A 14,514-nucleotide genomic window follows, 5' to 3' on the forward strand; every position below is an offset into this window, starting at 1 on the left:
AGCTTCGCTTTCTTGTGCTTCACTCACAGGGCTTTGCCGAGCCCCGCAGTTCCCGGGCCTCTGTGTTGCAAAGTGGGTCACATCTCAGGAATGTCCCTCAGTCACCCAAATATAGTCCCATTAGCCAGACTTCACTTTTCAGTTACCAAAGCAAATGCCAGTACCCTACTTCACACACACACACACACACACACACACACACACACACACGCACGTCTTAGCCCAAACAAAGCACACAAGAAGGGTACTGATACTATGAGCTTTTAATTGGTATCTTCCTCCCTACATTTGAGGAAGAATCGAGGATACCCCACAGTGACCTTCTTCAGCTGTGGGGGGGCTTGGGCAGAATGAAGGGCTGAGGAGCAGAGTTGGGGCAGATGCAGCGCTGACAGTGGGTTCCTCAAATCCTCCATCTAGGGGTGCATGACCGGGCCCACATAGGGAGTCTGGAAACACAAAAAATCACCTACGACCTGCCACGGCTGGGGACCTGCCTCCTGGCCTCGCCAGGAGCCTCCCTCCGGATCCCTGCCCACGGCCACCGCCAGATGGCAGCATCGAGCAACAGACCTTTCCTCCCAGGCCTGCCTCCTCCTCCCTCTCTTCTTGCTTATTCCTTTGCCTTCCTACAAAACGGATCCTGGGGCTTTTCATCTGCTTTTCTGTCCAAGGAAGCTGGGGCATACGGAAGCCCACCTCCTTTCCAACAGGGGGGCCAGCTGTGGGTCTGCTTCTGGGGTCCCTGGGACCTGGACATCTCCGTGGCCCCAGCACCTGGCACTCAGGAAGTGTTCAGAAAATGTCCACTGAGCGTAAATAAATGGCCCTGTGTCGCTGAACCAACACAGCCAAGGAGAAGAAATGTGTCTTCTGCTGGTGCCGCGGCAGCCTCAGGTCCTGCGGGGCCAACCTGACCAAAGCGCCGGCGGCCCTTGACCCCAGGCCCCTGGCCCAGCAGCCTCCACTCGGCCCCCGCTAGGCCTCCTGCTCCCCTCTGCCCACCACCCTCAACATGAAGTGGATTGATCTGTCCACATGAGTTCCTGGGCCTTCCTTTCTCCCTCCACCGACTCCCATTGCAACCCAACTCATTCCACTATCCCCACAGCCTCCACACGGCCGCCATCTCTAGAATCCTGCCTGGGGGTGCCAAGGGGGAGGAGCGGGCAGCAAAGGGAGGAACCTGTCATCAGGAATCACTTGACATATCTACAGACTTCTCCTTTTGGCCACCTCAGCTAAGAAAGATATGGACCCCTTAAAACCCAAAGAACAGCCATTGATCCGAGACCCTCTGATGGCCCAAGACTGTCTAATCTGACCTTGCCCAGTTGACTGACTGAGGGGCACTGGGGGTGGGTAGGAAGAAGAGGGCCAGGGTGGGGGCCAGGGTGGGGTGGGGGGCTTCAGGACACACCCAGGAACTCCTTGAGGACGTCACAGGTCTTCTTGTGCACGACCTCACGCAGCTTCCTGACCCGCCGGGCACTCGAGGCACCCACAAAGCTGTCAGGCCGCAGCATGGCCATGCCGCCGTCCACCTCGCCCATGATGATGAGCTGCGTCTCGCCCACCGTCACATTGGGGCAGGGGCAGGCCCAGTCCACGTGGACCAGGGTGACCTCCAGTGGCTCCCGGCCCAGGAACTTGAGGCCCATCTTCTCGTCCTTTAGGACCTCATCCACCGTCACCAGGGCACGGCCCGAGTCAGGCTCCTCGGTCAGCTCAGAGACACGGCCCAAGATGACAAAGTCACTCCGACAGAAGCTGGTGACCAGCTTCTGCCGCGGCTTGCAGGCCCGGCAGCGCTGGTTCCCCCGAGGGAAGGGACAGGACTCCTCACAGGCCTCACGGCTCTCAAAGTTGTTGCCATTGCCCTCGCAGCCACCGTAGACAAAGGACTGGCACTGGCCCAGCCGGCTGTTGTAGGCCCAGCGAGGCGCGTAGGCTTTGCAGGGCCCCTGCAGGGCTGGCAGGTTGCACACGGCCAGCGGCCCACTCATGCAGGTCAGCATGCAGGCCTCATAGGTCTCAAAGTGGTTGCGGTTGCGGTGGCAGTGGCCGAAGGTGAAGGTCAGGCAGTTGTTGGCCTGGGCGTCGAAGTGCCAGCGGGTCTGCTCCTCGCCACAGTCCTCGCTGTCGGGGGGCTGGAGGCACTCAGCCGCAGGGAAAGCTGTGCTGTTGGGGCCGCTCTCCAGGGTGGCTGCCGCCGGACCGCCCCTCACCACGGACAGCGGGAAGTCGGCCCGAAGCAGCCCGGCACTGTTCCGGGCCGTGCAGGTGTAGATGCCGGCGTCCTGGGGCTGGGCATTGTAGATGACCAGCTGGGCGATGTTGGTGACCACCATGTTGCCGCGCACGTGGTTGGGCCGCATGATCACATTCTCCCTGTCCTCCAGCTGCTTCTCCCAGGTGATCTCGGGCCGGGGCCGGCCGGTGACGTCACACAGGAAGCTCACCGTCTCGCCCACGGTGACCAACTGGTGCACGGGGTGGTTGAGCAGGGCCGGGGCCGCCACGTCCAGCCCCGGTGTCTCCGGGGAGGCCGTGGTAGGGCGCACAGTGGTCTCGGGCGGCGGGGGGCTGGTGTTGGGCCAGGTGAAGTGATAGCGGCAGGTGACGACGGCCAGCGTGGTGCCCTTGGAGCAGGCCTCAGCATCCATGTAGCAGCGGTTGTAGTAGGTGAGGCCATCCGAGGCGCAGGTGAAACTGGGCTCCTTCTCGCAGCGGTCTTTGCACTTGCACACGGGCTGGCCGTCCCAGATGTCGCACTCGGAGCCCTGCTGCAGGCACATGAAGTGGTCGCACGTGGCCTGACTCGGCATGGCTCCCGGGCCCTTCTTCCCCTGCATGTCCATGTAACGGGCCGCCACACAGCTCTTGGTCCCACACACGTTAGGGCAGCACTTCTCATAAGTCTCACACTCCTGGAAAGAGGCAAGCAGAGAAGCCTGAGCAGGGAGGAGAAGGAAGAGAGACCAGGCCCCCCAACTCTTATGCCCCTGGGGAAGGGGGAAGAGAACTAATACATGCTAATCACAGATGTTCTAATAACAGTCGCTAGCACACGCATAGCACCTCCCACGTGCCAGGCCCTCTTCTAAGAACTTCACATCTGACCGCCTGTTTCAGCTGATCACAGGCCTACTAGGTGGGGCATGGCCATCACCCTACCTTCCAGGTGATGATAACTGAGGCGCTGAGATTTAAGTAACTTGCCCAAAGTCATGCGTCTGCAGGTGTGAGGAGACAGGCCACATACTTCTAGGAGGTGAAGTTTTCTTATGACCATTTTACAGACGAGGAGGAGGCTCATAGAGGCCTCTGGGAAGTTCCCACCACTGGGAAAGGGTAGAAAAGGGCGCCAAGCGGTACGTGGGTGTGATTTGGAAATGGTGTTTTTCCTTTTGCATCCTACAGTTACCAACAACGAAGTCCTGGTTTGAACGCGTGAGCCCGTCTTTTTGTCTCCTTCCCTCGGGAGTGAGGATGCTCTGACCTTCTCCACGGGGGTGAGGATGCAGGCTATCAGCGTGCCCTGCAGGCTTGAAGAGCCACACCACGCACTGAGAGGGAGAAGCCAGAACCCACTGGGGCAGCTGTCTGAGGCTCTGTGCACCTCTCTTCCCCTCGAGGGGACCAGCACCCAGCTCAGTAACAGAGGCTCCGATGAGAGCCGGGCATGAGGACCGGTGGGACAGGCCCAGACGCCAGGTCTCGCTACTGAGGGTTGAACCGGACCGAGGTCCCATTTCCAGCATGGGGAACATTTCATGGGGAAAAGCCAGAAGGAAAAAAAAAATCCCGTGTGGCAAAGGTCAGCAAGGCCGTCAGCGAGGACTTACCAGGCCGTAATCCCCCCTGATTTTCTGTGGAGCCACCTAAAGCATTCGTTTAATTCCTTGAAATTAGCAACATGCTCCCGGAGCCACAAATAAGGATTTCATGTGGTGTTTTCGACAATAACACATCGTACCCACTGGGCAGGCGGGCAACAGGCCTAATCCTCAGCCTGGTAGTAGCTGTGAGCTACTCCCCACGCAGGGGCGGCCTCTTATCGTTCGACTTTTATTTCGGCCTCCTTGACATTCCACATCAGCCTAGAGGGGGGCTATCCCCCCGCCCCGGCTTCGCGGAGCCTGCCTGCTCGACTTGTTTACTGTTTTCCCCCCTTCGGCTCAGAATGGGGACTTTGTTTTGCAGCCCTCGTTTGGCATGGGCTTCCAGGCCACACCGGGGGAGGCCTCGAGGCCGGATGGGCAGACGGCAGAGTGGGGGTCTGAGGGAGAGGAGCCCGCGGGGAGTTTCAGCTTGGGAGCCGACAGGAGAAGCTGCTTCTTAGCTAGAGGGTTATTCCATTCCTTAAGAGAGTGGCCCAGGAAGACCCTCCAGGGCTGGGAGGTGAGGGCGATGGGAAAATGTTTCTGGGCACAGGAAACCTACAGGGGATCCTTTTTGCTTAAAGTCCTGGAACGTACCTGCAGGCTGTCTGAATCCCCAGCCCCACACAGCTCCCTCCTCCCCAAGACACAAAAAGTCCACTGGAGTCTTGCCATCCCCAAGGCCCACCTCATTTATCAGGTAGACGGTACCACCGAAACAGGCTTCCCTGCCAGCACAGTGACTGATGGCATGGCCTCGGTGGGGGTGGGCAGGGGTGGGAGGCACTCCGCCACCTTGCCCAGCTCCTTACCTTGCCTTCTCTGGCAGTGCCATCACCCACTGGCAGTGTCTGGCCTGAGAGGCCTGAGAACTGTCCTCTGGGCACCGTGAAGCAGAGGCCTTCCCCCTTGAGGCACCTCTGTGCTCTCCAGCCCAGGGCAGGTGCCAGGTGCCAGCGACCCTTTGCCCCCTGGGCACAGGGGTCACGAGTGGACCTGGACTTGGGAGCTGAGACCTCTGGGCAGAAGCTCCAGAGCTGTCCCTGGGAGATCCCTGCCCTGGAACAGAGCCCTGTGCAGGGCCCTGCCTCGCAGAGCAGAGAGGGGACTGAGGAATCTGGCAGGTCCCCTCCCGGGGACACCAGAGAGAGGACACCTGGGGAGAGTCCATTCGGAACCGTTCTGCTTCCCTGGCTGTTGGCCTGTCTGCTCTCGAGGTCAGGGCCCAAACCTACCCCGGCCTGGAGGGTCAGGGCCCTTCCATCACTGGCTGCGGCCCTCCTGCCACTTTGGCGCCGTCCCGAGTGTCTGCTCTCACCTGTAAGTGGATGCCGACGCCCACCTCGCGGATGTGTTGCACCAATCCACGCAATGCGCCTGGCACACGCCCGCTCGTGGCCACCCGAGGCAAGCCCGAGGCAAGGACGTCGTGGACTCCCAGGCCCTGATGCACGTGGGCATCACACCTGCCGCTCCTTCTGGGCCTCAGCGTGAGGGACAGAGCTGGCACTGCCTTTCTCTCCACATGGACTGGACCCTGCAGGACACGCATGCATCGCCCACCCTCTGGCGGCCTCACAAACACACTCACCTGGTCTGTCTCACACTCCCGCTTGCAGGTGCTCTGTGCATCCACCCAGAGGTTGGGGTTCATGTCGTTGGGGCAGATGCCAGCGTGGGAGTAGCGGACGGGTGGCAGGGCCAGGCCTCGCAGGGGCGCCCCGAGCAGCAGCAGCAGTGTCGCCACCTGCCCCCAGCGGGACCAGAACCGGCGGCCCCCCAGGGCCCACATGGTGTGGTTCCGCGGCGGCCAGTGACCTCCCCTGCACCGGCGCCAGAGACTGGGGCCCACCAGGGCCTTCTGCTCCTCGGGGGGCCCGAGACACCTGCCCCTCCCCACCCCAGCAGGCCTCCTCACCGCCGCTGCCACAGCTGCCGTGGCCGCCTCCACCAAGTCAGTGCAGCCTGCTGGGCTGTGCGCTTCAGATAAAAGAAAGGTCTTTGGAAGGAAACTCCCTCTCCTGAGTGTGCAGGGAGAGGAGCCGCAGCAGGGGCCCGAGCTGGATTTATATCCTGGGCGCGCCACCCGAGGGGGAGCGAGCTAACCTGACTCCTGTCACCGGCAGGCTGCTGGCTCCTCTGTCCCGGGGCTGATCGCAGACTTGTTGCAGAAGGGGAAAAAAAAAAAGCTGGAAGCAGTTTAGGCGGCTGTATCTGGCACGGTGGGACACCTGCTTGTTTTTGAGCTCCAGGAGGCCTTTAACCCGTTCGAGGGCCAGAGATGGCTTGTGCTTTGGAGGGGAGCTGGCTTCAGGACATGCAAGCTCACTGTGAAGAAGGAATTTGTTTCCCTTTCCCCCACCTCCTCAAGGCTGGGCCCCCTCCTCCTCTTTGGCCACCTCGAAAGAACACACAATCGCTTGTTACTTGGAGGGACCTGCAGCCGCCGGCCGGCCTAGCATCCCCTGGACCGATAGTACATTTGAGAGCAAATGACGTGGAAAAACAACAAGTTCACGGCCATTCCAGGGAGGCCCGAGCGGTGCCGTGCGCTGTAAGCTGACTCCCAAACCGGCACCTGGTCCCTTTGTGGGGTACATGCACGGACAGCTCCGTATCTCTCTGTCCTGGGCAGTTAGCGTCTCAAGTTCCCAACTTTGGTGAATTTTCCCCGAATCATTCCAGAGACACATACCAGATATGCTCCGGCTCCCCCCGGCTGCTGGGACGTATCACATTCCTTGCTCCTCCATCGACACACTTGTCGACTCCAAGAAAACCTACCCACAAACAGTGTTTCAAGATTGAGCCAGACCGCCAGCTGCCCTGGCCATGCCCGTAATGGCTGCTATTTAGTGAGCTCTGCCTGAGTGCCAGGCACTTTACAGGCTTTGTCTCATTTCCCCCCATTTTGCAGAGACGTTTCAAAGTCGGAGAGGGCAAGTGTCTTGCCCAAAGTCTCACGCAGAAAGCAGTAATAGCAATCATAAGAGCTCTTCATTGTGGAGCTTCCTTAAATGCATCATCTCATTTAATCTCCACCACAAGCTGTACCTCCATTTCAGAGTTGAGGAAACGCATGCACAGAGAGATTAGGTGATTGGCCCTGGGTTGCACAGCTCTGCGATTCCACATTAACCCAGGAAGCCGGGAAACCAGCTTGCCTGGGTGTGGGTGGGGGCCTTTGGAAACCACCCCCTCCCCCATCCATCTGTCAGAACTGCTGTCAAGACACAGCCCAAACCCTGGTTTTCACAGGCTGGACAAGAAATTTTTGAAACATCAGGAGCTGTATTCGTGGGGGTGGGGGGGTGGGGGGGGGAGTCAGAAGCTGCCAGGGAGCGGGGGCAAGTTTTCTGCTGTTTGGCAGGAAATGGCTTGTGTCTGAAATGCCACAGAAAAGCAAGCAGGCTGAGTACTTTTGCATTGGTCACTCGATCCCCGGGAGGGGTGGGGAAACAGATCCCCAGAAGAAAGAGCACCTTTTCAAGGCCAAACCACAAACCAGTAACTGGGCTGCTATATGTCCCCGGGACAGTAGATGTTTGGGCACAGCTCACCTCAGAGCCAGTAAGGGACCTTAGAGGCTCCTGGCCTTGCTCTCACTTAACAGACGGGTAAACTGAGCCTCGCCTTCGCTGGGCCCACTTTCCCCTTCAGGGCTATCATTCACCAGATAATTTGACTGTAAAAAGACCACACAATTCTTTTTCCCACCTTGCAGACTTTCCCTCTTCCTAGCTGGGTGGTGTGCACTTTTCTCCCTGCCCAGTCCGTGGGTCATTCTGCAGGGTCTGTCTTTTCTGCTCATGTCAAATAGCTAATGAAGGGTGTCAGATCCTAATCCCCTAAATTATTGGAATAAACTTCCCTCTGAGGCTGGTACCAGTAATGAAGCCAGACAGCGGGCGACGCCGGCTGCTTTGAATTCCCCGTAATTTTATAAACCCGTGTTCCAGCTGCTCAAGCAGGGGCCTCTCCACGGCGCTCGAATGCATGTGGTTTGCCAACGGCGGGTGGAGGGCACAGCGTCCTTTGATGTCTCAAAGGGAAATGGACGGTAACACGTTTCTAAACGGAATTTAGAGAAAAATCATCGCTGCCCCATTATGCAAGGACAAGTATCCGGGGAGAGAAAGCTGATTTCTGGGGAGTCACCTGGGACCACAGGCTCAGGATTGAAGGGGGTGGAAAGAGGGGGACAGTCAGAAGCACGGTGGAGACCGGCCAGTCCTGCCCACGGCCACAGGCCTCTCCCTCCCAGGGCCCCATCCCTGGCCATCGCCCTCCAAGTCCTCTCAAAACAGCAGCCAGGGAAGAATGGGCCCTAGCGCACTCCAGCTCTCCCTTTCAGCCCTTCCAAGTCTCCCACCAAACACAGCTCAGAATAATAAATAACATCTGATCAGGGCTGCAAGCCCACACAGCGTTTTCACCTACATCGTCACTGCTGACCCTCACCCCAGCCCCAGGAGGGAAGCCAGGGGCTGCTGCTGTGAGCACCATTGTTCAGAAGAGGAAACTGAGTCACAGAGAGGTTAAGCTGGCCTGGCCCGGGGTCCCACAGCCAAGGTGGAGCCACAGCTCACCTCCCTGACCCCCTATCCCTGCACTGTTTCCAGCCCCTCCGTTTGGGCCTCCCTGCCCGGGCTCCCCACCCCGGCTGGCCTCCCTGCCAGACCGCCTTGTTTATAAGCTGTTCTGGGAGCCCTTTGAAGTCTTGGGGGGCCCCTCCCTCAGCAGGCGCGGCCTGAGGCCCTCAGATCTGGCTCCCTCTCCTGTGCGTGTCTGTCTGTCTGACTCTCTCACACTCCTCTCTGGGGGCCTCTTAGCTGCCCACCCCCATCATCCGGCAGGCCTGTCCCCTTCCCGGGCCCTGCACCCCGGCTCCCTCCCCGGGGAAGGGCACCTGGATGGATCTGCCAGGCAGAGAGCTGGCCTCTGGGGCAGGCCGGCCTGCAGGGGCCCCTGCCTTTCACCCCCTCCCCAAGGACATGGGTGCAGCTGAGCCCCTGTCCCTTCTCAGGGCGGAAAGATCAGAAAGTCATCCCTGGGGCTCCCAGCATTGCCAGAGGCTGGAGGGACCCCAGATGCTCCCCACCTCCCAGGGTGGGTTTGAGGCCCACTCTAGGGGCGGCTCACAGGAAGCCACACCCAGACAGTGAACTCCGGGTGACTCAACCTCAGGTTCACCCTCAGCAAAACAACTAGGGTCTTGGCAGGACAGCACAGCTGACACCACTTCCCACACCAGCCAGGTCTCCCCTGCGCACACCTGGGGACGGGGATGCCCACGCAGCATCAGAGGCGCCCATGTCGCGAGTGCACAGAACAAACCTCTTACCTCTCGCAGCACAACCTCCCTCTTTGCTTCTTTCCTTCCACAAATGTTTTGTAAAGCACCTATCATGTGCTAATTCGGGACACACAGAGATGAACACCTGTCATTGTCCACGGAGCGGCCCAGTCTAGGCCAGGCAGGCAAAGGGAGGGCGAGGTGAAGAAAGAAGGCCGTATTTGGTGGTCCTTAAAGGGCCAAGAGAGAGGCCTCAGGTTCACTGCTGTGCAGATGCAACCCTGAGTGGGTCTTAAAGCTGGAGCATCTGCTTCTGTGAGGCAGAGGAGAGGGGACCCTTTCTACCCCTCTCCTTGGAAAGGTCTGGCCCACGGTACCCCGGCATGGCCTCCTGGGCCAAGTCCTGCCCTCCGTGGGGCCCAGGAGGCCAGAAAGCAAAGGCGAGAGGAGGTGAGCAGGTTTAGGAGACAAGGGTGGGGTGGACGCTGCAAGGAATGGGCCTCCCCAAGCGAAGGCCTAGCAGGAGCCTGTTCAGGTCCCCTCTGCCTGGGCCTCCAGGCCTGAGGCAGCCCCGCTTTCTCCCAAAGGGATTTGAGGAGCTGGAATTGGGGTGCCGGTAAGAAGGAAGTCCCCCGCGGCTCAGAGCCGTTCTCAGAAAATCCAGTCTGCCTCTGCTAACTCACGGTCATTAGTCGGACCCAATCCAGGGAATTCAATAAAGCTGGCGGCTCGTTGCCCAGCTGGGGACCCCCTGCCCAAGTGGCTGTGGCCTGGGTTACATTATGGGGCGGAGTGAACTTGGCCTTGGAATAATTATCGGCGCCTCAGCAGATGGTAGAGGCGAACAGGGGGGACTTCAGCTGTGGGACACGTGACCAGTTGCATCTGTGCCAAACAGGACGTGGAGGGTCTGTGCTGGGCCCCGGGGCAGGCAGCACTGACCCAGATCTGGGAATCATGGGCTGGTGGTGGTGGGACTAGGCAGTGCCCTGGGCCAGCAGGGCCTGCTCTGAGAGCCAGCATGGGCCGGGGGCACTGCCGCGCAGGCCCAGACCCCAGAGCTGGAGTACAGATGTCTGAGCATACCTGGGTGTGTCTGGAAGCAAGAACAAGGGACACACTTCTCATCTAGCACAATTCTGGGCACCGTTGAACCCTCAAATGCCTTCCTAGAGGAAGGTGGTTGCACGTGCAGAGATTTCAGGCCCGTGTGGGAAGCCTCAGGATACAGAGGGTTGAGCACCCCAAGTCCAGAGTTCTCAGCCACCAACGTGCTGGGCAACCACCTCTCTTTCCCTATCTGAGGCCCCTTCAGCTCCCTGCTCTGCGGTCCATCTTCTGTCTCCTCCAGCTTTGCCTTGGAATTGGAACAGGAATCAGCTTCAAAAAGCCCGGAGCAGCTCTTGGCCAAGACAAACATGTGAGTGAGAAGCCAGAAGGCCGCCCGGCTGCTGGGTGGTGTCAGCCAGCCACTCTGCGGGGGGAGAACCGGGGCCCCTGTCCCCCCTCTTCCCAGGCCTGGGGGAGTAGGAGCACTATAAATAGGGGCACGACCTCACTCCCACTCAGATCTCTCCCACCTGAAGAGCTTACTTTGCCACTTAACTCCCCACACTCTCGAGCCCCTATCCTCTATGCCCCAATCCCTTCTTCCTTTGGATGAGAGGGAAATGAGAGGGTCTCCAATTCTTGGGTCTCCTTGCTTGCTTTCATGTTGCTGAACAAAGGGGCACATATTTTCTAAAACCAAACCCATCCCTAATACACATTTCAACAGTACAGGATGTGCATGGCTTGGGGGTAGAGTGGTAAGAAAAAGGCCTTTTCCTGACTCTGTTATTTCAAGATGCCTGGTTTAAGATGGCTTCTCCTATGGAACAATTATAAAAATATGCTTTCATCAATTGTAACAAATTTTCCACAGCAACGCAGGGTGTTAATAATTGGGTGATATATGGGAATCCTGTATTTTACGCATGATGAAAAAAAAAAGATGGCTTCTCCACAACTTCAAGACAAAAGTCACAGCATTGACCTGTGCCACCAAGACCTTCTGCCTCAGTTGACTTCTGCAGGCTTACTGTTTGCCCACCCTCCCCCCAAACTCTGGAATGCTGCCACCTTGTTCTTTCAATTCCATCCAATTCTTTAAATATTGCATTTAAGGTGATTGCATAAGTGAATATCCTTGTTTGTAGGAAATGTACACGGAAGGATCATATGTTCAAGGAGTATGATGTGTGCAACCTGCTCTCAAATGTTCAGAAAACGAATGCATGGATGGGTAGATACATGGATAGGCAGAATGATACGGTAAAGGTGACAAATGTTACACTTGGTGCATCTGGCTATCGGGGGGTGGTAAGGCTATGTTGGGGTTCTCTGTAAGGGGTTTGTATTATTTTTACAACTGTTTGGTAAGTTTGAAATTATTTCAAAATAAAAGTTTAAAAAATGGCAAAAAACAAGAGTGCTCACCACTGGAACCACCTCTCTTTCAAGAGTTGAACAATTTTGGATTTTGTGGTATCAGCACAGAGGCCCATCATGCCTCAGGGTGTTTGTGATGCTGTCTTTCTGTGAGGAGCGAGGGAGGGAGGGTCAGATGCAGCATAATCATGGCCCAGAACCTACAGACAGATGCACCAAATGTAGACAAAGTGACAAAGAAAAACTTAGACTAAAAGTGGGGATCCTGATACTTTCACTTCCAGCAAAGATGGATTAAAGAGGACCAGAATCTCCCACACACACCTGAAACAACCAAGGAACTGAAAAAAATATATGAGACAATGGACACTGGACATCAGTCTCTGAAGGAAAGTGATCTCTGCCAGACAAGAAACAAACAAGGTAAACCTGACCATTGCCCCAGCTGAATGCCTTGCAGAAGATTTTAGGCAACCATGTAGAGGGAGAGCCCAGTGTGCTCCCAACCAAAGAATTAGAGGGAAAAGAATCCAGTGCCTCACAGGGCTAGGCATGGAACTGTTGCCACCAGCCAGAGTGAAAACCTCACACTTCACGAGACATTGGGTACAATTCTCAGAAGGATCTTGCTTCAGTCGTGGGGAATTGTCAACCCCAGACCAGATGCTATTCTGGCTGCAGCTGACAAATTTCAGCAAGAAAGACCCAAAAGGATCAAACTGTTTCCAAGTAACTTAACTATGTCCCAGAAGAAAGTTCAAAACCACATTCCGATAAAGGACTTCTATCTAGAATATCTCAAAACTCAACAGTGAAAAAATAAACATCCAATTAGAAAATGGGCAAAAGACATAAAGAGACATTTCATCAAAGAGGATATACAGATGGCAAATAAGCAAATGAGAAGATGTTCAAAACATCATCAGCCATTAGGGAGATGCAAATTAAAACCACAATGCAGTTTCATTATACACCTATCAGAATGCCAAAATAAAAAATAGTGTTAACACCAAATAATGGCAAGGATGCAGAGAAACTGAATCACTCATATGTTGCTAGAGGGAATAAAATGATACAGCCACTTGGAAAAGGGTAGAGCAGTTTCTTACAAAACCAAACATGTGCTTTCCATATAATCCAGCAATCACTCTCTTGAGCATTTATCTCGGAGAAATGAAAACTTATGTTCACACAGAAACCTGTACACAAATGTTCATAGAGGCATTATTTGTAATAGACAAGAACTAGAAGCAACCAAATGCCCTTCAATAAGTGAATTGTTAAACAAACTGTGGTGCATCCATACCACAGAAAACTGCTTAGAATAAAAAGGAGTGAGCTATGATGCACACAAGAACTTGGATAGATTTCAAAGGAATTATGCTGAGTAGGGGAAAAAAGCCGATCTCAAAAGTTACATACTGCATGATTCCATTTATATAACATTATTAAAATGGCAAAAGTATAGAGATGAAGAACAGATTAGTGGTTGCCAGGGGTTGGCAATGGTAGAAGGGAGGGAGGTGGCTATGGCTATAAAACAGTAGCACTAAAAATCCCTGTGATGGGACTTGTCTATATCTTGACTGTGGTGGTGATCACATGTGATAAAATTGCATAGAACTAGATGGGTGTGCAGGTAAACTGCTATATTCTGAATAAAGTCTATGGATTGTGTCAATATCAATTTTCCAGTTGTGATATTCTACCATAGTTATGTAAAATGTTATCATTGGGAGAAACTTGGGTAAATATTGTATACACCATCTCTCTGTATCATTTCTTACAATTGCATGTGAATCTATAATTATTTACAAAGAAAAAGCTTTTTTTTAAGTTCAAGAATATTTACGATACCTTTACGAATATTTAAGATAATACAAAAATATCCAGCACACAACAAGGTATAATACACAATGTCTTGCATTAAATAAAAAATTACCAGGCCTGCAAAGAAGCAGGAAAATACAACCCTTAGAGAAGAGAAAAATAAATCAATTGAAACTAACCCAAAACTGATACAGATGTTAGCACACAAGGACAAGAAGGCAGTTATTATAACTTATTATAATTGTACTCTATGTGTTAAAAAAGTTAGAAGACAGAGATATATAAATATATATAAATACACACATGCACATGTATGATCCAAATCAAACTTCTAGACATAAAAAATACAATGTTTGAAATGTAAAACACATTGGATGGAATTAGCATCAGATTAGGCATTGAAGAGGAAAATGTTAGCAAACTTGAAGGCATAACAATAGAAATTAACCAAAATGAAATGCACAGAGAAAAAAGACTTTAAAAATTTTTTAATGGGCAAAATACCTGAATAGACATTTCTCCAAAGATGAAATACAAATGGCTAAGCACATGAAAAGATGCTCAACATCAGTAGCTATTAGGAAAATGCAAATCAAAACCACAATGAGATATCGTTTCTTACCTACTAGAATGGCCACTATTAAACAAACAGAAAACTAAAGTGTTAGAGAGGATGTGGAGAAATAGGAACACTTATTCACTGCTGGTGGGTGTGTAAAATGGTACAGCCACTGTGGAAGGGAGTGTGGCGGTTCCTCAAGAAGCAAAGTATAGAACTGCCATAGGATCTGACAATCGTACTACTAGGTATATACTCAGAAGAACGGAAAGCAGGGACTCGAACAGACATTCGCATGCCAATGTTCATAGCAGCATTATTTACAATTGCCAAAAGGTGGAAACAACCCAAGTGTCCATCAATTGATGAACAGATAAACAAAATGTGGTAAATACATACAATGGAGTATTGTTCAGCTGTAAGAAGAAATGAAGTCCTGTTGCATGCAACAACATGGATGAACACTGAGGATATTATAATGAGTGAAATGAGCCAGACACAAAAGGACAAATATT

At 54.0% G+C, this 14,514-nt stretch overlaps 1 protein-coding gene across 1 annotated transcript; it reads right to left on the reverse strand.

Moving 5' to 3' along the window:
* Positions 1 to 266: 266 nt before the first annotated feature.
* WFIKKN2 (WAP, follistatin/kazal, immunoglobulin, kunitz and netrin domain containing 2) lies at positions 267 to 5,894 on the reverse strand. The gene is made up of 2 exons (XM_037809501.1): positions 5,476 to 5,894; positions 267 to 2,930 (listed from the first exon to the last, which is right to left on the reverse strand). Exons 1-2 carry the CDS (start codon positions 5,674 to 5,676, stop codon positions 1,410 to 1,412), a joined length of 1,722 nt encoding a protein of 573 aa, XP_037665429.1. The 5' UTR covers positions 5,677 to 5,894; the 3' UTR covers positions 267 to 1,409.
* Positions 5,895 to 14,514: the final 8,620 nt, after the last annotated feature.

Source organism: Choloepus didactylus, chromosome 18, assembly GCF_015220235.1.
Source record: "Choloepus didactylus isolate mChoDid1 chromosome 18, mChoDid1.pri, whole genome shotgun sequence".
Lineage (NCBI taxonomy): Eukaryota > Metazoa > Chordata > Mammalia > Pilosa > Megalonychidae > Choloepus > Choloepus didactylus.

What these genes read in the sequence shown, in the direction of transcription:
- WFIKKN2 (XM_037809501.1), bottom strand. Translation starts at nt 5,676, where the DNA reads ATGTGGGCCCTGGGGGGCCGCCGGTTCTGGTCCCGCTGGGGGCAGGTG. An exon ending in GGGAGTGTGAGACAGACCAG is followed by an intron (nt 2,931 to 5,475) that starts GTGAGTGTGTTT and finishes GCCTCTTTCCAG; the next exon opens with GAGTGTGAGACTTATGAGAA.